At 45.4% G+C, this 26,136-nt stretch overlaps 2 protein-coding genes across 6 annotated transcripts in view; both read left to right on the forward strand.

Moving 5' to 3' along the window:
* BRSK2 (BR serine/threonine kinase 2) overlaps nt 1–13,801 on the forward strand; it is a 452,231-nt gene extending 438,430 nt beyond the window's left edge. Inside the window, exons 19-20 of one of the 5 annotated variants that reach the window (XM_054028689.1) lie at nt 2,939–2,986; nt 13,046–13,801. In XM_054028689.1, the coding sequence (XP_053884664.1) occupies nt 2,939–2,986; nt 13,046–13,269 (272 nt within the window). In that variant the 3' untranslated portion in view covers nt 13,270–13,801. Of the gene's footprint in view, nt 1–2,938; nt 2,987–12,233; nt 12,540–13,045 lie in introns of those variants that run through there. The other 4 variants (XM_054028690.1, XM_054028691.1, XM_054028692.1 and 1 more) reach the window with 4 other exon arrangements.
* Nucleotides 13,713–16,186, forward strand: LOC128836125 (uncharacterized; the record flags this gene model as incomplete). The annotated part of the gene is made up of 1 exon (XM_054026141.1): nt 13,713–16,186. A coding segment is annotated over one exon (1,143 nt), but the record flags the coding sequence as incomplete, so codon positions are not given.
* Nucleotides 16,187–26,136: the final 9,950 nt, after the last annotated feature.

A 26,136-nucleotide genomic window follows, 5' to 3' on the forward strand; every position in this document is an offset into this window, starting at 1 on the left:
AAACCATCTATGATAACTGACCACAAATGACTTTTAAAAAATAAGCAGTATTTGCACAAAATATCCATTGAAAGTAATATTAAGGTTTTGGGCCAAATCCACAAATGCATGGAAATATCCCATTTCACTGGAGAAACCCCCCAAAAGCATTACCCAAATATGCCCCTTTGTGTGTGGAGTGTTGGCAGCTGAGGGTCCAGTCCAATTCCCTTGGAAGTCCATGGAAGTCCTGAAGTCAGTGGGAGTTGGATCATCACTTAAAAGCATGAACATTCCCATTTAAGAATTAGTTTTCAGTTCTTTAAAGGACTGGATCTGCTAATCATTGACTAAATTCCCTGAGCTTTAGCAATAGGTGGTGAATGCCCCCAACAGCTAAGCAGAAGGGGAATATACCATTACACATCAGAGGCCTGATCTAATACCAACTGAAATCAGTGGGAACTTTTCCATGGATATCATTGGGCTTTGGATCAAGGCCTGTGAGGCATATTCATCCCTGGTATTATTCCACTGGCTTTCAAGGCAGTTAAACTGAAGATGGATCCATAAATGTAAAACCATTTTTTTCTAAAGTCCTGCAACATCCCTTAAGAACTCAGAGCCAAATTCATCCCTAATGTAAATCCATTGGTCAGTGGATTTATTCCAGGGAATAAATTATGCCTTTGGTGCCTCAGTTTCCTCACAGATAGAATGGGAATAATAAAACTAAGTTATCTCCCTGGGCTGTTGTAAGGATTAACATTTGTATGGCACTTTGAATAGGTAAAACACTATGGCATAGAAATCCTAAAGGTTATCCTCCTCCAGCCCCATTTGGATCACTGGTCCTGAATAATGTCCCAGCATGCAATTGTGTTGGTGACATTATTTCAACCAGAGAACACAAATGGGGCCTGTCCCTGCTCTGTGGGGGGTCAGGTGAGTGCCATCGTTTGATTATATGGTGCAATTTTGTGAAGATTGTAGTTGAGATGGGCCTGAATCAAAACCTGGGAGTTGGCAATCTGGCTCCAGATTCTAGGGCTCACTGTTTTGTAATATTATTTAATATCCAAAGGGTATAAAATATCATTAAAAAGAAAATCTTTGTAAATCACATAGTAAAACAGGCACATAGCTGTCAAACACCCCTCCCCCCAATCCTCTCTGGGGTCAGAGGTGTCCCTCAGAACAAGAGCAGGCAATGCAGGTGGGGCTGGATATTGTGGTTGGAGGTATCTGCAACTGGAAACCTTGGACACCGTTTGTGGCAGCTGAGGGAGTTCTATCCAAACGGATTGCAGACTCACCTTTGATGTCCTAGTAAATTCTATATTTTGTTATGTAATTTCAGTGAGGAACATGGTTTGTGCAGCATATACATAGGAATACATCTAACTCCTACCCTTGCCCTGTCAAGGGCAGGATGGCCAAGGACCCTAAAGGACAATTAAACCTCCTGGCCCCCATCACATGCCTGATCCCCTTCTCTTTGTCCCATACTCCCTTCCCTTGAGCCCCCCACCACCCTTATGCCCTAGGTCTCCATCACAATCCCTGCCCCCTTCTCCTAGGCCCTCTCATACACCCTATTTTTCCTCCACTCCCTGATCCCCTTCCTTTTTACCCTCGTCCCCAATCTTAACCCTTTTTCAGGAGCCTCCCGTGCCTGGTGGGTATTATTTCTCTGACGTCTCTGCCAGCCAGACTCTAACCTTTGTGTTGGGGATCTCTGGAAGTTCTTCTCTGCTGCTCCGACCAGTGCCAGTGGACCCAAAATGCACTCCATGGTCTCTAGAAAACACCTACTGTGATCTCCCCACCTTGATTTACATCAGGGGAGCATCTTATTCAGGCACATGGTGTCCTCTACATTCTTTTTTAATTACTTTTCTCAGGATTCTGGGAAAAGGGGAGCTGACAGATTACCCAGGCCTGCCCCCTTCTTGGCTGGCATCAGGAAGCCTATCACTTTGGTATCTAAGTGCTGGTAGAGAGTCAGAACAAGAAGAGAACTTAAACTGAATTAAGTGCATTAGAAATCATCTAGCTGCTTGGCAGCCAGTGGGTGCTCAGGATTGCCCAGCGTTTTGAAGCCATCCCCCTGGTTCTGAGCATGGTTCCCGAATGCTGGGGAATCCAGAATACTAACAGGATGGGGAGGAGTTCCACATGGTCACGTTCAACCTGGCTGGTCTTTCTGCATTAACACTTACATTTACTCTACCTTCTGTTTCTTGGATTTGGTTTAGAAGCACTTAGCTGCTGTGGTGATGGGAGCTACAGGCAATTTTGATAGAAAACATACATAAAGAAATTTACGGGCAGATTCCTCCATCCTTTTACGTTAAACAGAACCTTAATCTGCGAGCAGTCCCATTAAAATCCATAGGAGTAAGGGACTACTCCATCCGAGCAAGGGAGGCAGAATTATGTTTATGACTGAGTATCGCTTGGAGTATATGAGGTGATTTTGTAAGGGGGATGGATGCCGGAAGAGTACGGCTGACACCTAGATCACATACAAAATAACATGCTTATACCAACATGGTGGTGTTGCACAGATCAGCTGCTTAGACACCATCTTGATTTTGTAGGGCCGGTTTTGTGGCTGGCCAGGTAAAACAATATGTTTCAAGATTTTTAATTCGTTGATATAGTTGCAGAACATTTTTTGCTTGTTTTAAACGTCTGTAACTGAGATGAGAGAGTGGATGGAAATGGGGGGTAATGAGGCAGATTGTGCTCTCAGTTACACCCTGGGGGCTCCGTTGACATAAATGGGGGCACAGTTTCGCCTGGGTTCTGGGTTGTGTAAAGTCCTAGCTTTGTGTGTTTCCTGGTCCAGGAGATAATGCGCTAAGTGACTGCTTTGTCCACAGAGGTATGGAAAACTTTTTTTTTTTTTTTATGTTTGTCCATCCCTCCCTCCTCTTTCCATTCTATGATCCAGACACCACTAACTGTGTGGAGTTGATGACTGGCAGACTTTCCAAATGTGGTAAGAACTTCCCTTCTGCCTTCTATCCCTCCCCAGCCCCTGCTGACTCACATAATGTCCTCCTCTCCTCCCACTCCTTTTGCACATCTGCCCACCCCCTGACAACTCCCTATACCTCTCACTTACCTTCTGTACATACGCACACCTACTCCTGTTCCTCCCCATCCATACCCCTACACACAGGGCTCATCACAGTTTCACCCTGCACTGCACAAGTGTGCTTTGTTCACTTGTGAGTTTCTCCCCTCACTCTAATCCATGCCCGCTGGCATTTTTGCTTTTTCGCCTTTGACTCAGACTTCACTTTGAAGTCGCCTTTCTGTGGGTGAGGCTGTGCACCACAATCCCTGCTTTTGAGTTGCTGCCTCCTGGTGTCTCCTGCAACGGAGAGAGAATCCTACTTGAATTCCTCTCCTCATCACTCCTTCCTCCGCTCCCCCTTGTGTGTTTGGGGTAATCCCCTCTTTCTCCTGGAAGTCCACTGCATAAGACAGATCCCACATTATGGGTCAGAGCCTCAGCTGGTGTCAATCAGCATAGCTCCAGTCTGACTCTGAGGATTGATATTGCCCCTCTGGGATCAACCATAGTTTAGGCTTTTTACTAGGGATGGATTAACTTGTTTGACCTTGTTCGAGGTTCCACACATTTCATTTAAATTTAAACACACACACACAGATTTTTCCTTTCTTCCTGTGCATTTGCCCGTCCTGGTGAGAGCAGAAGTGGAAATGCCCAAATACACTGAGGTAGGTTTCTCTCTTGGTACTTCTGGCCTGAACAGAAACAGGAAGTCCTGAAATGAAAACAAGAGAGCCTCCTCTCTTTAGATGTCCAATCCAGGATGGCAGGCCTGAAACATTCAGATGTTTATCTGAACCTGAAGTCCAAACCTGTTTAGGATCTCCTCACTGAGTCAAATACAGCCAAGTAACTTCTTTAACTTCAGTGAAGTTGCTCTGAGTGGTTACAATGGAAGTAATATAGAGTTTACGGAAGTGTAGTTGAGAGCAGAATTTGGTTTGTTACCTTTTATCCGCATGATCTCTTTCCATTAAATTACAGTTTCGCTGGAAGGAGTTTTTCTGTTTCTCTGAAGGGGGTTCATTTTGATTTATTATTTAAGTTCCTGGGTTATGTTGTTCCCAGTCTCCTCTTGGAGGCAGATCTCCAGCCTCTCCATAAAAACATCAAACAGCAAATCTCTCCTCTCCCTTAAGCAGCAGTTAGTTGCCTGGAACTGGCAGCAATATCATACAAAAATACTGAAATTCAGATTCCACTGATTGCTTGAAAGTTAATTGAACTACACAGAAAACCAGTCAGTGCTCTGCACTCTCTAAACACTGTGTCTACTGCTGTTCATCTTCTGCCCAGCCACGCCCACCAGCTGTCACAGTGTCCGCTTCAGTACTAGCAAGGGGAAAGGAGAATGGAGGAAAGGCCAGTGAAAGAAAGCATTTTGTAGGCAATGGGACACTAAAAGCAAATTAGACTCTTTTTTTTCCCCCCAGCTCAGGAATCCGAAAGCTCTTGTGAGAATGAGAAACACTTCGCATCATCTATAAACTATTAACTGGTGTGACTGGGACAAATTCATCCCTGATGTTACCCCTTTAACTGCTTCCTGGCCTCCTGATGTCAGTGCCCATTGGGCTGAACGGTGACTTTGTATATAGTGACTGGCACTAAAAAAGAAAGAGTTATCACTGTTCATAGTAGTGAGTAACCAGAAGCTTGCCATGGGGGCTGCATGTCTGATAATGATACAAATGCTACTATCTCTGTCCTAAATATTTATCCTAGAAAACAGCCATCAGCTCGCTGTGATGTTTCATTGTAGGAAAAAGGAAATATTTTGACTTATAATACGGTCAATATTCTTATGAGCTAAACTTTTGCTCTTTATTTTGAACCATTGATTTATGGAAAAGGGGAATTTCTCAAATCAAAGAATAATACAGTTTCTGTCGTGAATTAATACTGGTGTAATAAAAAAACCAACATTACCACGTAAAAGTTAAAACCTTCAAGTTGTAATCTGAAAAATAGCATCTAACTCAACAAATCTGTTCCTTGTGTGTATTCAGAGTCAAATCTGCTTGCTTCAGTGACAAAAATAAGCTTCATACTTATACTTTATACTCTTGTTAAGCTAGGCAGAGCCAATACAGCTATGAAAGGAACTGGATTCTGTTTCTTGTGGTGGATCGACAACAGATTGTTTACCAAGTTCCAGCCTGTTACAGCTGCCCATCCCGTTGGGGAAAAAGGGGTTCCATGGATGACACTCAGAGTCTAATTTGGCCCGCAGAACCCATTTTGTTTTGTTTTTACTGACGATCATGTGCAACCTGGAAAAGCCTGGGCTCAGGTGTGAAAGGTTTTAAAAAATATATATCTTTATATTTGTAAACTGAACAGATTTGATCTGGAGCCACTGAAGCACAATAAACATAGAAATGCACCAGGTTGTTTGAGCATCAGAGTAGAACTCACTTTAACTATAGGACCATAAGTCAAGTTTTTATTCTGATGTTGCACCAGTATTAAAGCTGACTGTGAAACTGGTTTTGGTCTCCGAAGGTGCCTCCTCCACTCCATTTCCAATTTTGTTGGAGTCACAAATGATCACCTTTCAGCAAGATGTTATCTGCTGGCAGGAGGCTCAGAAATGTCCCTCCGATCTAAAACTTGATTTTCCATTCCTGCCTCGGTTTGTGTGAAGTGCTTGCCATTCACCGTGTGAACTTTCTGATCTCCATACTGGACCTCTTTGCTGCTGGTTATCTCACTCTAGGGAAGGCAGTCTTTGCTCATTTTCTCTTCATGTCTCATGACTCCATAGTGAAGCCCTAAGACTACATCATGAACAGTTCCATGGCCGTGGATTGTGAGGCAACGAAGAAAGGATTATTATTTTATTATCTGTATTACAGTATCAGCTAAAGGCCCAAGTCAGACCAGCACCCTATTGTGCTAGGCACTGTGCAAAAATATAGCAAGAGATATAGCCCCAAAGCGCTCATAATCTAACTTCTTTGGCACCAGGCTGTTCAGGAGCTTTCATGTCGACTCTGATACATCTTACATTGAGTACTTGTACTGTGAAACTGTGGGCTCTGTCACCAAGAGTTAAACATGAATCATCCTGGAGTCCTTCGTTTGCCAGTGACCTTTACGGAAATGCCATAACCTCAGTAGAAGCACAGCAGCGTCCAGCTACTGGTCACATCATTCTCCCATCCCAGGCTCACTTTTATCTCTTGCTTATTTATTTCTTGTAGAGCTGGTCAGAGCTTCCTACTCAGAATAAGGAATCATGTGACCTACAACTCGGCATCCAGGGTATCTCTATGCACAGTGAGTGATTGTACTGTAGAAAAGGCTCCTCTTTCTATCTCCTAGCGAGATGACTTGAGCTGTATACAAGTGTCAGTGGTCAGAGAGCACCATCCTGAGGAGCTGTCCGGTTTAAGCTTGATTAGACTGTAATTAGGCTCCAACTGAAGTGGGCAACTTTGTGATAGCTAATGTGGAGCCCCTCACTGTTATCTATAACCAGGAGTGCAGTGGCAGAGAATATCCTGAGCTGCAGCTCCCTTACAATGACCCTGTAGGCATTGGACAGTCGTTCTGTTCCTTATGGAAGCCCCCTGCCATTTGCTCTGTCCCCACCCCCCGAAGAGAAGGGACACAGAGGCCCCAAATGTGTGCAGCTCTCCCATAGTGGAAGGCATGGCTCACCGTGTTCATGCTGTGAGCAGGACAGAAGGGAACATTCAGGTTTTTGATTAAATCTGACATTTCTCGGTATCCTGCTGGCTATCAGCCATTACATATATAATTGATGCAATTGGATTGATATTGATGCAAATTGTGACCCCAACCATGGGGGAGTGGATCTCGGGGAGAAGTCCACCATAAAAGATCATAATCTAATCAGGATTTAACTATCACAAGAAACACTACAGGCCAGAGTCTCCAAAGAGCTCGGGACCAGATTTCCAAGCACTCAACACCCACAACTGGGGCCAGAGTTTCCAAAGAGCTGAGCATCCAGCAGCCCCTATGGTGACACATGGGGCCAGACTTTCAAGTCTCCAACACCGGGTGTCTTCCTCTCTTAGTAGAGCAATATGTCTGCCTGCAGAAAACTCAGCAATGTCTGTTTTGATTAGGAATATTACCATACAATCTGCACTTTATTTATGTCAGTCAGTGCCTCTGAAGGTCCCATGTGAAAGTCGCAGCGCTGTGCTGTGCTGTGCTAAATAGGAGTGGCTTTCCTTTTCAGTGAAACACGATGTTGTTGAGATTACTTCATAGGAAATAGGAGGTCAGAGGCAAGAGGCAAGGAATGAAATTTTCACCAGTGCCACGTTGGGGACAGTTCAGGGAACTTAGAACTTGTGAGATCACAGTTGGCTGTCTGATAGGAAGGGGCGAATCCTGTTCTTAGGTGCCAATATTTTTCTGGCCCTGGGAGCATCATATGTGGACAGAAGCTGGGGATTGGGAAGCAAAGGTCATTAAGACAATGGACAGTGGCAATGCCCGTGATGCTGGCTGTGGCCATAGCTTTAAGAAAGAACCTTTCATTAAAAGAACTCCCTGTGATGAATCTCCTGTGTTTGAAGGCCAAACCATTTGCAAAGAGGGTATCTTTCAACGCCAAAAGCTTAGGCCCCTGCCCCCGACACTCTTCTGGCATGCTCTCTGCATTGCCAGCAGCTGTTCAAATGCACACACAACTCCTTCCACCGGTTCACTGTAATGTTGTGTGACAGTAGTGACTTGGCCGGTGCTAGCTCTTGGTAGTGATTTTTGTTTGCAACGATTGATTGCATGTCTCTGGCGTACAAAATGTTCCTGAAATGTAGCAGAAAAGAAAGATGCAAGAGAGCCCAGAGAGGGAAAATGTGTGCAAGAAAGGGGCAGAAATTGCCACCCGAATACATATGGCCAATTGCAAATTGTAACCTTCCCTCTTGCACGGCAGACTGAATGACTGAGGGGACTGGGCAGGAGAATGGGCTATGGAGCGTTCTAGTTTACGGGTTCAAATCCTGCCCAGGTTGGTGATGACTGAAAGTCACAATCATCAGATGGTGGTTTGGAGACCTACACAAATAGTGTGTGATGGTCTCAGTGCAGTCCTTAGCAGATAGGTGTCCGGTCTGCAAATGCTGCCTTCAACTGGGCCCATCAGCAGCGGTGTCAGCAGAGGCCAAGGCCTGAATGAGCCATGGAAACCTCTAAAAGGAGTCCTTCCAGGCCAGGCATATTGTTGGAAAAGCTGGTGTGCTTCTGTGTAAAAGTAGACATCAGTCTCCTGGATTGTCAATCCAGCTCCGTTTGCTGGTGGATCTGCCTAGCACATGGAGACCAAATAGGCTAGTTCCTTTCAGGGGCACTAAATGGAAATGAAATACAGAAAGCTGCCCAAATAGATGATTTGTCAGGGCAGTAATAAAAGGGGAATGGCTTTGATGGCCACTGACACCATTTAAAAATCTAGCAAATTGTCAGCCGCATGTCTTCTGCAACGTATTTGCTACATATTCAAAAGTGGCAACCTTAAGATTTTTGCCTCTTCCCCATTCACTTGTTGATCCAAATGGAATAGAATAGGCCAAGGGGAAAAAATGTGGATAATTTCCACTGATTCTTATACGGGCCTCTAGCAAGGCAGAAAAGATAAAGGCAGGGCCCTTTGTCATCTTCCTCTAACATAGCGGGAAGCCTCAGACATCCATACAACTGAGAGAAAACACTTGTCCCCTGCTGTCTTGCTTTATTAGATTGTGAGCTCTTTGGGGCAGAGACTGTCTCTGTTATGTATCTCCACAGTGCCTAGTACAGTGGGGCTTTAATCCCTGACTATGGCCCGTAGGTGCTAACCTAATAATAATATTTGTGAGAGGAGGAACAAGCTACTCTTAACTCTCCCTCCCACATGATGCCAGGAATTTAGACTTCTCACTGGATATCCTCTTGGAGCAAGTCCTATAGTTTTGGTTCCTATGGTTTGAAAGGCAGGGAGTCTGCCAGCACCAAACAAGCAAACAAAAAGTAACCCTCCTCTGAACAAAGAGAGATTGAGCTTAGCAGAACAGAAAAGTTTATTTTAAGGAGCAATGGGTTACCACTCGTCAGAGAGGGCCTCAATGCTTTTTGTGCCGGGAGTTGGATCTTTGCCACATGGATCACTGAAACCATAGCTGCCGCTGAGGTACTGAAAGGAAACACTGGCAGCAAAGGCACACGGGAAGCAGTCTGAAAGGACATGAATCAGAGAGACAACCTACAGCAAGGGAAGCCAGGAAGAACACAGGTCAGGTTAACAATGGGGCTCACCGCCTTCCCAATGGAATGTAAGACCCACCTCTTCCCATTAGTTTTCCCGGAACAACCAAGCTAACGCTGTGGGGAACCAAAATCCTCTCAAGCTTTACCTCAGGGAGGCACACAGGACAGTCTTACTGACAGAATATTTGCTTTATGTGATGTTGTTTGTGCTTACTCGCCACAAGGATGAGTTTATTAAAAACACATACATTTGAAAGAGATGGCTTCAAAGGACCAGTTTCCATTTAATTCAATGGGAATTTGCCATTTGCTTCACTCAATGCAGGACTGAATCCTCCTCTCTCTTACGGTCTTATGAAGCCACAAGCTTGTAGCAGCCGTAGCAGCTTCCAAACCTTTCCTGGTGCTGCTCCAAATCCTTCCCACCTCCTTTTCGTTTCTGATAGTTCTGGCAGGAGGAGGTGAGGTTCTTTATGAGGTCAAAGCAGACACATTGTTCCTGGTGTAACCACCCGCTCTTCTTCCATGAAGCATGTCGGCTTTGCCCAGAGTGCTTTGGCCCCGTTGGTGCCATGTCAAGCAGATTTCTTAGCAGTGGCAAATGAAATGTGGGGTCCTGAGAGGGAGTCCATGCAGCCTGTCTGGACAGGGTCTCTTCACTTGCAGGTTCTGCAGTTTCTTCCTCTTAGTGCTGGCTGCACCCAGTCCATTCACAGTTGCAGCTTCTCTTGCGGCGTTAGGCAGTCTATTCTGCACATGAATTACCCTCTGCATAAAGATATTTCTCTTTCACTCCCTCAATGCGCAGTCCCTCCATAGCTTCAGTACTTGTTTTCAAGCCTTCTCCCCTCTCCAACAGTTCTGCAACATCCACCCCTACCAACCAACTCAGAAATGCACATGCCCCAATCATGTCGCCACTCAGTCTCTTCTTTCTAATGAATATAAACCTACCTCAGCTACTGTAAAAGGCAAAGGAAAGAAAGGGTTAGTGAAATGGCCTATTTTTTTTTTCAATAGCTCTCTCTGAATATCCCTAAGGATTTCTCACTTCCCATTAAAATTTTAGCTGAGAATGCTGATTATAAGAAATTCAGTAGTGATATCGGCAAAGGGGAGGTAGGCTATTAAATACTGTTGGCCCAGTAAATCTCCAGACACTAGAGAACCAGAAGGGCATGGGGGTGGGGGAGGAGTTGCATATTTTAATATGAGGATTAAAAATCCTGTATCAGGACTCACCAAATGCAGAGCATTTACATATAAAATGTACTAACATTTTATTGGTCCATTCTTGCAAATTAGACTTTTGTCTTCTGTACCTGTCTATGCAAAGAACTTAAACCTTCCCAATCCCAAGAGAACTCTGCTTATTCTGCCCTCCCCCTTCCCTCTAAGCCTGTTGAATAAACTGCTCAGCTGAATAACTAGAAGTGCCCCCCTCTCCTTCCCTCCCTACCCAGCATTTTTTTTAGTGCTCTCTTCCATTCTTTCTGTCTGCTGGCTCCATTTGTGTATGAAGATGAGGCTCCAAAGCCACATAAGAACTTGCCCTGTCCACAGTCCTGCATTCAAGGCTGAGTGTTACTTGCATTCCCTGACTGTCCCCCTCCCCCCGTCCCCTGCCCCCACTTGTTTTTCCCATTGGAAGGGAGTAACCACAAAGAAGTAGAGAAGAGTCTGAACAGAGCGTGTGCCTGCAAGCCATCTGGCTAGGACAACTTCACTGAGCCTTAGAGAGGGGCCTCAGTAAAAATCCTATAGCTGAAACCTCCATCCCCCTGGACTCTGGGGAGATTTCAGAATCCAAACTGGAATTTGTGTGAAATTCATGGCTTGTCCCATCTCAGCCACAAAACTGGGATCCAGGTTTCAAATTCCCCCCAAATCTGAAGGTGTTTGGTGTTGGAGTCTGAGGTTTTGGTGTGGGCCATTTCTAAGACTAAGGGCTGGTCTACACTGGGGTGGGGGGATCAATCCAAGATACGCAACTTCAGCTACGCGAATAGCGTAGCTGAAGTCGAAGTATCTTGGATCGAATTACCTGGGGTCCAGACGGCGCAGGATCGATGGCCATGGCTCCCCCATCGACTGCGCTACTGCCGCTCGCTCTGGTGGAGTTCCGGAGTTGACGGTGAGCGCGTTCGGGGATCGATATATCGCGTCTTAACAATACGCGATATATCGATCCCGGATAAATCAATTGCTACCCGCCGATACGGCGGGTAGTGAAGACGTACCCTGAGTCAGGTAGCTAGGTCACACTGTCCAGTAGCTAATGGTGGCTTGGTCTTGACAGCTGTGTTCAGTGCACAGAACCAGCACCTGCACTTAGTTAAACACTATACTACTTACCAGACACAACCAGGCCTATAGTTATGCAGGTAAATGAGGGCTCCTTACATAATACTTGTGCTTGTAAAGTGAGGTAATCCCAAAATTGGAGCGACAAGGTGGGTGAGGTACTATCTTTTTTTGGACCAACTTTTTTTGGTGAGAGAGAAGCTCTCCTGCTGATAAAGCGCTGTCTACACAGGGGGGTTAGGTCTGTATAACTACATTGCTCAGGGGGTGTAGAGAAGAGTGTTGTTCCATTGTACAACGTGGATATGGGACAATGACACTTCATACACCGGAGCATCATGTGGCAATGATAATAAAACGTATCTAGGGTGTTATAAAAAGGGGAAATGGCAGCCAAAGAGATTTTTGCAGTGACATGAAAGGCTGTGTTCTGACAGATGCGCAGCACCCAATCTGCGCCAGAGCTTGCCCCAATCTCGTGGCTAAATTCATCAAAGTTTCCTAATGCTGTTTTATATTAGCGTATGACCCTGCAATTCCTTTGGCTCCCAGCTCCATAATAGCGAAGCGCATTGACTGTTTTAAAGAGGGTGGAGTGCAGATACTAGTTCTTGCTTTGTGGTCCCACCAGGTGAAATCCCAGCCAGAAACCACATGTGCACAGAAGCCTGGTCCCGCAATCTGTTGAGCATTCTCAACTCCCGCTGTTGTCAACAAGGATTGAAGGTGCTCAGAACCTTGCAGAATCACAGCCTCACACATACTAGCTGAGGTTTGCTCCCTTGTATCCCAGCCCTACTCACTTCTCAAATGCTCGTATTCCCCTGGAATGCATAGTTGTTCCAGGCCAAGTGACTGGCTGAAGGTGGATGAGTGGGCGTTCAGGGAGTGACCAGTCAGCGTAACTAAAGGAAGGAAGAAAAGCATAATGTCTAACACAGAATTTGCTAAGGCTGCAAGGCAAAGTTGATCATGCATTAATGCCCCACCTTTATCAATGCAGTTACACAGGAACTGCATCCCCTGAGGGTTACAGTCCACTCGTAGGGTTGCCAAGTAATTCCAAACAAATCATATAGCTGTTTCCACAACATGGTGCTGCGTGCCAGGCTCACGTAGCCATGGAGTTCCCCTGCTAGGTAGGATCTCTGCTCCCAAGCACATGGTATGCAAGTAGGACACCTCCTTGGCACGTTTTGCTCCCAGCCTCTTCACTGCCAGAGGTGTCCCATCCTAACACTCTTCCTCTTGCTGCTCATCCTCTTCATCCTCCACACACCCCCATGCACGTGGCTCTGGATCTCTCATCACGTTCTTCTTGTTAAAAATCCCATTGTTCATTTGTTTGTTTGTTCTCTCTCTCTCTCTTTCTCTTTCTCTTTCTCTCTGTGGTTGTTTTTTTTTTTTTTTTTTTTTTTTGTCTCTTCTGTTTTGTGTACCCAGGCAGCCCATTGAGTAACTTCTTTGACGTAATTAAACAACTTTTTTCAGACGAGAAGAACGGGCAGGTGAGCCATCCCCCCGGCACGCCAACCAAGCATAGCGCAAACAGCAAGCGGAGCGATTCCGATGCTAATGACTATGGGTCTAGAGGAGACAATAAGTACCCCGCTGGCAAAGACAAGGCAAAGATGGTCTCATCAGTCGGCCTACAAGACCAACCTTAAATAAATACCTTTAAAAAATTAAATAACTTAAAAAACAAAAAGCAAGAAAAAATCAAAGAATATTCCTTAGCAAGCTAGCCTCTAAACTAGAAGGATGTATATACCTTTCCACAACAGTACAAAACTGTCTATAGACAAATTTTGTAAGAAGGAATGACTGTATATATATACATATATATATTTATATATGATATATAATATATATCTCAGAAACAAACACACACAAAAAGAAAGAAAGAAAAAGAAAGAAAGACAAGGTAGCACAGATGACAAAACCCAGTTCACCAGATCTTGGGTTGTGGCTTTTTTGGTTTTGGTTTTTTGTTTTGACATCTCCCTGTATTTTGATTATTATTTTTATTTTTTCCCCTCCTGATGTTTTGTTGGGTTTTTTAAATTATTATTTTTGTTTCTTGTTCTGTTCTTGCTCTCTCTGTTTCTGACGACACCACTTGTTTCCGCTCTGCTACCAGGAATTATCCCGAAAAGTTAACATGTCAGCCACGGCTTCACCTTCTGTGCTCTGCGGACACTTGTTGACGGAAGGAAACCGATGTAGACTGTCCAAGGACCAGTCCTGTTTGAGGTTCCCAGCCTCCCCCTCTGCCCCCAGGAAATGGGTTTCTCCCCCACCTCCTCCCAAACACCTCCCCAACACACACTTTTTCTCTTTTTCTTTTTGGTGCTCCACGAGGGAGATCTGCTCAGTAATGGGATTGCACAACCTGGGCTGGAAGCAGGTTGCAATTGTTGGAGCGACACCGTTGTCCTTGACAACATTCGTCTGTGCAGGTGAACTCAGACTGGCAGGGGGAGGGGGACAAGAAACAAGGGGAAATGTAACAATGAAACCAGGGAGCACTCTCAGCCAAAACCACCAAGGAGTGAGTAAAAGCAAAGCATCGAACCAAGACAATATCGGGGAGTTTCACTGTGGGATTTTCTCCAACTCCTTTTTCCTCCTTGTCCCCACCCTTTCCTTTTTCTTTTTTTTTAATTGTGTTTGTTTTTTATACTCTTATCATTTTGCTTTTCGACCTGCTGGAGGGGGAGGGAATCCTCTCGTGGGGGTTGGGGGAATGAACAAACACAAAAACAAACAAACATTCAAACTTAGGGAAAAGGCAACATACGGCAGCAAAAGAGGCGGGAAAGGATTCTGCCTAGCTGAGAACAGTCTCTCTTGCCACCAACTGCCGTTGCCGCTGCTGCTGCTGCTCCTTCTTCATCTTCCTCCCCACTCTTCAACTCCCGCCTACCACACTGCCGTGTTGGGACCTTCTTCCACCATCTGGATCCTCCAACACACCCTGCATTTGGATGCAATTGTCGTGTCGCTCGTGCTGCATCAATATCAGTATTATTATTTATTTGTTGGTTTTTATTTATTTATTTATTTGATTTATTGGGTTTTTCAACAAACAGAAGAAGAAGAAAAGAGGGTAATTTTGGTTTTTTTCCATGAGTGTGCATGTGCATACCACTGGCACTTCGTTCATCTGAGTGAGACGAGGAGTCAGTGCTATGGGCAAGTGAATCACGAAGCTACTGTAAACTTTAAAAATTACTGCAAGATATTTTTATAAACCTTTTTTTTTTTTGATGGGGCTGGTGGGTGGGAGCGGGTGGGCAAGGACTGTTTTTTGTGTTTAAGTTATTATTAGGTCTTGGTTATTTATATATACATATATATATTTAAAAAATTAAGCTGTTAGATATATCTTCTGTTAATTACTGTGTAGAGGCGACACTGATTCCTATTTATTTTGGGGAGAGGGGGAAAAAAGGTAGAAAAAACCTTAAATGGTCCTGTTGTGAACTTGACATTTGTATTTTATTTTTTTGGTCTTTTTGCCCTGAGAGCTACACGACCAAGTGTAATTTATTCTGGCCCAAGTTCAAAGGTTAAAACAAACAAACACGGTTGTAAACGTCAAAGACAAAAAATCACAATGAGAAACACTTCTTTACTGAGGTTTTAAGAATGTAGGGTTAGCATTAGAGTGCACTTCTCTTATGACCTTCAATTGCTGTTTGTTGGGTTCCTCTGGGTGTATGTTGTACTACAAGAATTTTTTTTTTTTTTTAAATGATAACATTGGACAGTTTCTCTCTTTTTGTTGTTGTTGTTGTTGTTTACTTTGTCGTTCCCCCCCACCCCACCCTTCGACCGGTTTCACTTGTACATAGGTTTGAAATTTAAAAAAAAAATAAGTAAGGCACAATTGGGATGGTAACCTTTAACCCTTGAGCTTTCCTTGTCCCCCAAATGGAAGAGATTTATTTTATTTATTTTTGGGTTGTTTTTAATTTATTATTTTTTCCTATTCTTAAAATTGTATTGCTGTGTGCATGTCAGATGCCGTGGGGGTGATGGCTGGGGATGGGGGGAGGCCAGGGTGCAAGAGGGGGGGCAGTTTTAATTGCATGACATTGCTGTAAATTAGTCTCTTTTGCTTTCGTTGTCTTTCCTGCCTCTGCCCTCTCTCTCTGCCCCTCCTCCAGGATCTCCTGCAACCACCTCCATCCTCTTTTCCCTCTTTTCTCTCTGTGTATAGATTTTTGATGCTTCTGTTACATTGTACCTCTACAAAAGGCTGGGATTTCGATACAAAATAATAATAATAATTTACAAAAAAAAAAAAAAAAAACCTATATCAGCAAAACCCATGCGGTACAAGCAGGAAGGGGATTACTTACACAAGATATAAGAATAAACGAAAGCAATACCTCTTGTTATCCTTCCGATTTTGTACTTTAACGACACACATGTGCGCACACACACACACACACTCACAGAAACCAACTGACATTATTTAACAGTTTAAAATGGACAAAAAATCTGATGTATCCCTTGTTAAATAACTGTGAGCAACTTTAGTTCAAAAAACAATAAATTCATTCAGTAAAGACACTAGCTCTTGAGTGTCCTGTTTATGTCTACGGTGGAGAATACATCCCTCTGCCTGCCAGCACTGGACTCAGGTAAGTACTGTGCAGAGGCTTTTCAAACCTAGACAGAGAAGTGTGGCTTGCACTTATCCAACTCTCCTCCTAATCATGAATTTAAACAGGTTTGTTACAATTTAGTGATTTATGTTTTGCCTGACCAAGCAGAATCCTGCATCCACCCAGCAGGGCAAGGACAAACAACCAGAGTAGTTGAACCATATGTATCTGTTTCTTATGTTAACACACTTGCGAATGGTGGATATGAATTAGAGACCAGCACAAACCAAAACCCCAATCTTCAGGAGTGTCTGTTCATTCTGGGCACCTCAGTTTTTGGCTGGCCATCTCGAGTTACCTAGATGTGAGTTTATCAAAGGTGCCAAGCAGTGCACCCACCGTTCTCACTGGAGTTTGTCTGGAGTTGTCAGGGCTCAGCATTTCTGAATATCAGGCCAGAAAATAGAGGCACCCAAAATGAATGGACACTATTGAAAATGTTGACCTTTCATGCAATGATCTCAAATCACTTTACCAAGGCGCTCTAGATATCACTATCGCTATGTTAAGGATAGAGAAAATGAGTAGAAATTGTGACGTCAGCTGTAACACACACTGCAACAGTGGCAGGGGTGAAAATAGGAACCAGGTTTCCTGACTTCCAGTCCATTGGACCCTACTGCTACTTTATTAGGACATCTTCCAGAGAACTAAGTTAGCGTGATGAGAGTTCATAGGGATAACTGCTGTTCAATGGGGCTAGTATTTGTATTCATTCTGCATAAGGGAGATGTATTTGATTGGTGCCATGGGGTTTAGGGGTGTTTAACCAGCTGTTGAATAGGTGTGAAATTCTGCTCTTTACATAAGCAGGTCACCAAAGGAAAAACTGAAAGAAGACTAATGAATATGAAGTGCACTGAATGCCATTTTTTACCTTTGCATGATTATTGAATATGGTGTTTTGATTCGTTTTCAGGCTTTTCCATGGCCTTTTCATGGGAACAGTCAGTTATCGATATGATGGTAGGCTGCTCCCTGGAAGTCCCAAATAAGGATTTGACGGTCTCCCTACTATGCCAAGTCCTGTGGATTACAGGGCCTCCTGTTCTTCAGTGTCTTTCCTACAGTAGGGACATAAACCACTGGGTATTGCACCTTGAGCTTCACAGGTCTCTTCAGTGCATTTCATAAGCACCCAACAGCCATGCCAGCAGCGCTGCTGGTAGCAGTTTGTTGCAATGCCTGCAGCAGGTGGATGCTTTGCAGTGGGAAGCAGGAGCTAGTCTGCCTTGGGGACTCGTACTGCACAGCGGCCTCCTGTGTTGCTAGTCATGGGTGGCTGGTGAGATGGCTACAGTACAAAACCCTAACGAGTTTTGCACGAGGGGGGGGTGTCTGCCACCCCCAGCCCTGCCACTTCCCCCCCAATTCCTTTAGTTCTTAAACAAACCACCCGCCTGCTCCCCCCAGCAGCACAGTGAGGTGGGCTCAGGCCAGGGGTGGAAGGGAGGAGTTGGCTGGGCCTGCGGTGCGGCGTACACGGAGCAATCACAAGGGGCCTGGACGACTACAAGCACTTTCTTGCCTCCCCCAGGCGAGGCACGTGCTCGTGAGCCACCCTCGGCTCCAGGCCACGTGGGGCCAGCCCTGGCGTGTGAGCGCAGTGCAGAGCCCTGCCCCCAGCCCAGGACCTGCATGAGGGTGAGTTAGCCTGGGCGTGAAAGGGAGGAGCAGGTAGAGACTGGCGACTGGGGAGGCCAGTGACCTGGTAATGGGGAGGGGGGAGAAGCAAGGGGTGTGTGACCTGATCAGGAGAGTGGGGACTGAGGAGCTGTGGGGGGGAGGGATTTGGGTGCATAGGTGCTGATGCACCCCCTTGAAGTGGTTCCCATCATATAGGATTTAGCGTTTGGTTCAATGGCTTTCCACACCCCCGCTATACAAATTGTTCCAGCACCCCTGTACAGGTGGGGGTGGCATGTGACTTGGAGAGCCAGGACCTGATATGGTTGTGGGGGGGGGGCTCTGACTTGGCAAAGAAAACAGGAGTGTGGGGGTGACTGGGACCTGGCAAGAGGGGGAGGGTGGCTGTGACATGCTGAGGAGACGGGGGCTGCAGGGGGAAAACACAGGGGTGCATGTTTGGCCTGTGACTCCACAGCTGAGGGCTGGTGGGGAACAGAACATTGGAGCCACTGGTGTCCCTTCAGGTGGGACAGGTGGGGCAGCATGGAGAAGAGTCGGGGGCAGTGTCCTCACAAGCAGGCGGAGCTGTGGGCAAGGGAAAAGAGTCTCAAGTAGGTTAGTTGCTGGATTTTATGGGGGAGGATGAGTCAGAGCTGCCTTTGAATGAGGGGGTCATCATGATTTTTTTGCGGGGGGAGGAGGGGTGGCTAATTGGCAGCCCCAACCCTGCCATTTTTTAGGGGCACCAACTCCCCACTGACATGGTGAACCCAGGTCACCAGGGATGGAGCAGCCAGCAGCTGAACCTGTGGGATGAATCCTTTAATCAACATTAGGCCAGGCCATATGTGTGGCTGGCTGGTTCTTGTTCACATGGTTCATGCTCTGGGCCTATATGGGGTCAGGAAGAAATTTCCCCCAGGTAAGACTTGAAATGAACTTGGGTTTTTGGGGGGGGGGTTGCCTTCCTTTGCAGCGTGTGGGCACAGGTCTCTTGCCAGGATTAAAAGGGTATATTGCACTTAATCATTTCCCTGCCACACATTTCAGGGACCTCCGGCATTGGTGCGCCCAGTCCCTCCTATTCTCTGCCTGTGGCACATACTAGTCTCATCTCCTATGGGCTGTAATACTTTGGTCTAATATTGGTTGTTGGGTTTGGTGTGCGTGTGCTGGGTGGTGGTGGTGGCCTGTGAGGTACAGGAGACAAGAGTAGATGATCTGGTTCTCCCGTCTCTATGACTCTCAGTGCTAGCCAGGGCACAAGAGGATGCAAAAGGGGGAAGGATAGTTTACATCACTCTCTATTTCCCAAGGTAAATATTGTGTCCGATACCTAGAAAATCCCATAGAGTGGAAAACCATTGCTGTATGTTAATCTTCATGGTATGGGCTGAGAAGCTAAATCTGCAACAAATTGGTTTACAGAGAGTATGACCTTAAAAAAAAAAAAAGGCAAATGTCAGCACTCACCTCCAGAGGGTGTTGGGGAGGGTGAAAATAATGGGGTATGTAAGTCTGCTCAGCCCGTTTTGTGCTAAACATGCCAGTTCGACATCCGTGTGTCAGTCAGAAGATACCATGTGCCAGGGCTCTCCAACCTAGTCTTATTGATGGCTACATCTCATGGACCCCACCCCTCATAAAACCATCTTATGGCCATCACAGCTGTTGCTTATTTGGAGAAGTGAGATGAGAAAAGTATTAAGTTAATTGTAACTGTTCTGCTGATGGCTCCAGTCCAAGAGGTGAGTTTTTGCTTTCTCTCCTGCAGAATGAACAGCTAAGCTGGCATCTTTTCCATCTCTCCAGCTGCTTTAACACAGATTCAGGCTCAGGGAAGAGCTGCTTGAATATCTGTAGAAGAAGCTGGAAGTGAGGAGTTGTAGCCAGCACCATATGACCTGCCAGCTCTTTGCAGACCACCAGAAAGTATGCTGCACACTAACAGTGGTCCGGAGACCATGGTTTCAGAACCACTGCCACTGCATCTCCTGCAAGGCAGTTGCTGTATGAATGGGATGGAGGATTGCATCCATACTGGTAGCAAAAGATATTTCTCAGAGTCAGAGAGGGTTATGTTATTATAGCAGACACCATCTCCTGAGGTTGTCTTGTTAAAATTTGTAGCACGTGGTATTTTCCAAGTAAGATGCTCACATTAAGTCTCTGGAGTGAATAGCATCATGGTTGGGGTGAGACTAACGCTGGTAAGCTATTCAAGCTTTGTGGGGCAGGACAGAGAGAAAATCTTTAGAAGGCGGCATTTTTTGAGGGTCATAGTAATGTCAGTGGAGGAAGGCATCTTCAGAGTGTCCTGTTAAAGTCAATAGCAGGCTTAGTTTCCTAGGATGATGTGTTTGTGGTCAGCGGCATCTCTGTGGGGAAGACTTTTGGTGAACATCTACTGCAGAAGGTGGAATGTGTAGACTTCTGCTGCAGATGACATCCCCTGTGGACATCACACCGTACAGCATCTCCTGGGATGAAGGGTCATCCCAAGGTCATAGCACTTGGTGTTTATGATGATGTCTGATGCTTATGTTCAAACAAAAATATAATCTCAGGAAAAGTCACTGCTGTGTTAGAAAAGGTTTTTGCAGACCTCTCAGGCTGTTAGGGCCCAAAGGTGGGGTGGAATGTGTGACAAAGGCCCAGACGAGGGTCCCAAAACAATCATTCATGCAGAGAACTTGAATTGTGGAATTCAATCTCTTAGTTTTAATGATGCTTTTTATAACTAATGACGCTTTTCTATAACTTTCTGTAAGTTCATGATTCTGCATTTCTGATCTAAATAATTTTCAGTTACAAAAGTGACAGGAGATGCCAGATTGGTGTGGAGTGTAGATGATTGGTGCCTACAATGAGGGACATTTGAGAAACTTTGATCACATACCTTTAAAAAAAAAAAAAAAAAAAAAAAAAAGTTTATTTTCTCTCCTTCTCCCTCCATCCCCAAAACCGTTGTTTGTAAGTTCTTCCATGTGGTTTCTTTATCCTCCCAATACTGATTCATACATAATTACATGCCAAAACGCTACATTAAAAGAAAGCTAAGTTGCCAAGTCAAGCACTCAAACATTAGGAAATGCCTGAAATAGGGTTGCCTGTGCAACCTTACTCAGCCTCCTGGTGGTCATGCATGTCTTTAATTACATAATCACATATAATTTATTTCAATAGGACCCCTGCCTCATTCCGTGCACGGGATGGATGGTGCTCATTAAAAGAGTGGCTATTCAATTTTTCTTTTCTTCCTCCTCATTCAGTGTGTGCCCCCCACACACATACAGTATTTACTGCACACCATGCAAACCCTGCTCAGAAGACAGAATTATGAATTTTCTCATGGGATTTCCTACAGTGATCTCACTGTAGAGAGGTTGTTTTGGATTTTTTTTTTTTTATAGGTACGCTCTACTTCAAACATGAATAAATTCAGGCAAGTCTTAGGGCCTGTGCTATAAAGGAGGTCAGACAAGATGAGCACAGTGGTCCCTTTTGGCTTTATAATCTATGAATCTAGTATTTTAGTGCTTTCCAAACATTAATTGATTATCTTCACAACACACAGGTGAGGTGATTATTTTACACATGAGGGAACTGAGGCACAGAGATGAAAGCCAACATCCCCATTTTACACATGGGGGAACTGAGGCACAGAGATGAAGGCCAACATTGTCAAAAGTGTCAACTAACTTTGTGTGCCCAATTTGAAATGCCTAGGGCCTGACTTCCCAGAATGTTTCACATTTTATAGCACTCTACGTGTTTCAAGTAGAGCTCCTGTTGACCTCACTTGCAGTGGTGAGGGCTCAGCAATACTGCAATCAAGGTGTGTCACGCTGGGCACCCAAAAACACACAATTAGCGACCACCATTGAAAAGTTTGGTTTAAGTGACTTGCCCAATATCATGCAGGAGCTCTGTAGCAGAGGCAGAGAGAATCCATTTCTCCAGGATGCCATTCAGTTGCCTTAACCATGAGACCGTCCTTTCTCTTTCTGTCTCATTCATTACACACCTTCCAGCTTCCTCAACAAATGAGGCGGGGGGGGGGGTGGGTTCTAAACAGCCAAGAGCTTCCTTTACTACACAACCCTGATTCATTCCCAGACAGCATGTTTCATCCTGTGCCCAGGTCCGGTGCAACCCATTAGGCGACCTAGGACAGCGACCGCGGCAGTATTTCGGCGGCGGGACCTTCCGCCGCCTCTGTGGGGGGCGACATTTCGGGGCGGGACTTTCCGCTGCCTGCGGGGGGGGGGGGGGAATATATGTGATCATGTAATTAAGGACTATGTTATAATGCATACAGACAAGGGGGCTTAATTAAGGTAGGAAAGGCAACCTTAATACTGGTATTACCTAACTTTTGAGTGCCTGCTATCTGGTGCAGCCTGTAATATATATGCACACCTTTTATATTACATATTTATACACAAACGCTGCATCTAATTAGAAAAGCGAACCATTAGAAATTGAACCGGGGCATAAATACATACCGTGTAAGCAATTTAATAAGCAATGTGCATTCAACAAATGAGTTGCTCAAGCAGCAATCATAGTCTGGTATAACTATTCACCAGTCACTGGGCCACAGGAATATTTGGGGTTGAAAAAGAAGTCAGTTGTTGCTCACTTGAATGCACATCAGTCCAGGTCTTGCAAGTGAACATGGTAATTTCCTCCACAGGCAGATTTGCTGTAATGAAATTGATCCAATACAACGTACTGCATTTATCTTTAACCGTCCAGACAATCAGAATGCACCCCTAGGCCAGTATTCACAATAACAGCAACATTTTTTAAGGCTGCCAGGTAGTGCTAATTCTGGCAATTTATATATTATGGACCCAATCCTAGTCCCATGGACTCAAGTAGGACCGGGGTCAGACCCAACAAGCCTTTTTTGGGTGGGGTGTTAAACACTGGGGTTGATTCTGCAAAAGGAGCAGCAAACCTGTCATCCGTGTCAGCAACCCTGTACTCCACTGCAGCCCAACAGTAATAGGTGCCTATGAACTCATAACGCCAGGGAAGCAGATTTCACTTCCAAGTTCTTAATACAGAAAACCATAAGTAAAAAAAGATTGTGTTTAAAAATGGGAAAGTAGCTCAGCCTCTGGCTGCACCCGTTAATCGTCCTATTTCATTTTTTTTGTGTAAACCCCTCTGCTGCTGCGGTTCTAGTTTTAATTCAGGGTATAAAACCGAGCAGCTGCACTGGCTGGGGACACTGGAGGCCATCAGTGGAGGGGGAACCCACACCAAGGGTAAGTCCTTTTCTTCTGCCTAATGCGCACCTTATTGTGCGGGTTATTTTTAGCGCCGTAATCTCACTGAACGCCCACTGCGCTGAGTCGGGCCTGGCAGGCTTTGAAGGGCTTGAGAAATGGGATTTCCTGTTCCACCGGCTCAGAGCAACTCTTGCCATTGTCAGGAGCTATTATCGCGCGCTCCCAGCCAAAGCAGATAATGCAGTTTCAAGGGCAGGGAAGGCACAAGGTCTCGTCAGCAATGGTAGCAAAGGAAGGAGTTCATTTGCAGACAGAACTATAGTGTCAGCCTCGTTTGGTCTAAGCGGCCTCTGCCTCAGCAGTGGGGACTACTCATAGGTGCAGCTTCTGGGAAGAATAAGGGAAACACGTGTCCTCATACTCCAACTTTTCACTCTCCTTTTTATATCCCAGTCAGTCTGGCTGTAGGAGTCTCAGCCTCACTGCTGATCATCCCTCGCATTTTTGCATGTGAGATTAGGTGGCAGTAGCACTGCAGCAGGAACAGAGAAAGGAAAGGAAAGCAAAGCAGGGTTATCTAGGGAAACTTCCACCCCCACTGCAGGTGTGGGAAGTCCTGAACTGCTAGTCCAACATTGGTCCAGCTCACATGTTGTTATTGCAGCAAAGTGTCCTATAGAATTGTGTTCCATTTTCTGTACAAAGCATATTCCTTCCATGCGTCTGAGGCAGTGAGCTTTGAAACACCTTTTTTGATGACTGTGAAGCATTGGCAAAGCATGATTCAAGGATTTATTTTGAAGAATTCATAGAGGTTCTGCAAACAGCATTGAGTAACACGCCAGCTTTAGAATGATACTGTAAACAAATGGCCTGATTTAAATCTCACAGAGATGAAGCTCTGTTGACTGTCTGAATTATGGTAAAGCTTAAAGGCCCCAACTCTTCAAATATGTGATAAACAGTCCCTGCCCCCACAGAGCTTAGGGCCAGATTTTTAAAGGTATTTAGGCATTGCTGCACTCAGTGTTGTGATGCCTAAGGCTAGGTCTACACTGCCCGCCTGAATCGGCGGGTAGAAATCGACCTCTCGGGGCTCGATTTATCGCGTCCCGTCGGGACGCGACAATCGATCCCCTAATTGACGCTCTTACTCCACCAGCGGAGGTGGGAGTAAGCGCCGTCGACAGGAAGCCGCGGAGGTCGATTTTGCTGCGGCCCTCACAGCGGGGTAAGTCGGCTGCGATATGTCGAATTCAGCTACGCTATTCACGTAGCTGAATTTGCGTATCTTAAATCGACTCCCCCCTGTAGTGTAGATGTAGCCTAATGGATTTAGGAGACTAATTCTTATTTGTAAATGGGCTTAGGGCACTTCAGAGACAAAATCAGAGACATAGAGAGGTGAAGTGACTTGTCCAGCTTCACACTGCCAGTCAAGGGCAGAGCTGGGAATAGAACCAGTCCAGGACTCCTGTCTGCCCTACTCATTGGCCATGCTGTCCCTGCATACTACTGATTCACCATGGCGGAGTGGATAGACCACTGGCCTAGGAGACCAAGGTCCTATTCCTGGCCTGGTGGGTGACTTCCACCTCTCTGCACCTCAGTTTCCCCCCCTGTAGAATGGGGCTAATGATATTGAGCTCCTTTTGTAAAGCACTTTGAGATCTGCTGATAAAAAGCACAGTATGAAAGCTAGGTAATTACTATTTTATTACTACTCCTGATTCACACCAATGTCAGAGAAAGGAAGAGCAGGTCCAGAACATTCCACCTATAATTTACTTTAAAACTTAACAGTGTTTTCTTGGGGGTCCCTGATGTGGCTAGCTCCTCCTCATGCGACACCTCAGCAGGCATTCCTCTGGTGCTGTTACTCCCAGTATGATGTTCAGATACCATACTGGACATTCTCTCTCACGCTGGTGTAAGTCAGATGTAACTCTGGAGCTACACTAATGTGAAACCTGTAGCGAGAGAAGAATCACACCCAGTCAGTGATGTTTGTAGCACATTGCATGGCCAGGCAGTTTTGCATTTCCTTGCATTGCAATCCTATAGAAAAGAAAACTATAGATTATTTTTTAAATCCCCAAACCATTCACTATATGAAACTACTTAACTTACACACCCAGATTCAAAACAGGTCTGACATCACTACCATGCCAGGGCATTTCAGACAGGGAATCACTTAGCTAGAGCTTCATAGCTCTGGAAAAAAGCAAAAGCAACTGATACTCCACATCGCACCATACAGAACAGCAATGCTGGTGCATTTTTATTTATGCTTGTTGCAGATCACGTGTGAGGCATTTTAACCTATAGGCTTGCAGTGTACAAACGATTTAACAGAGAGAGAAACCAATAGGAGAACAGAGTGGGAGAGGAGAAAAGTGCTATGACCAAGTATCTGCTTGTGGGTATGTCTATACTACCTGCCGGCTCGGCGGGCAGCAATCGATCCAGGAGGGGTCGATTTATCATGTAATCATGTCTAGTCTAGACATGATAAATCGACCCCCGAGCGCCTTCCCCTCGACTCCTGTACTTCACCAGGCTGAGAGGCGAGGGCGGAGTCGACGGGGGAGCATCAGCAGTTGACTCACCACAGTGAAGACACCATGGTGAGTAGATCTAAGTACGTCAACTTCAGCTATGCTATTCGCGCCCCCTCCCCCCCCCCGCCAGTGTAGACCAGGCCCTGGGAGGAAATATAGAGCCATTTGCCTTCACACACTGGCTGCCAGAGCAGGTGGATCTCATTAGCTCTAATTCAGGGAGTATAAGTGATTTGAGTGTCCCTTATGGAAGCGAGAAGGACCTTGGGACAGCATTCTCCCGTTGTATCTGATCATATTAATTTAAGAATAAAGGACACCCCCAGGAAGTAGGGTGTGGGTGAGTTTGGGGCACTATCCTTATATGCATACGTGCAGTGTTGCAAGGGGGGAGGAGGGGATGAAGGCCCCATTAATTTACACCA

This window comes from Malaclemys terrapin, chromosome 4 (genome assembly GCF_027887155.1).
Source record: "Malaclemys terrapin pileata isolate rMalTer1 chromosome 4, rMalTer1.hap1, whole genome shotgun sequence".
Lineage (NCBI taxonomy): Eukaryota > Metazoa > Chordata > Testudines > Emydidae > Malaclemys > Malaclemys terrapin.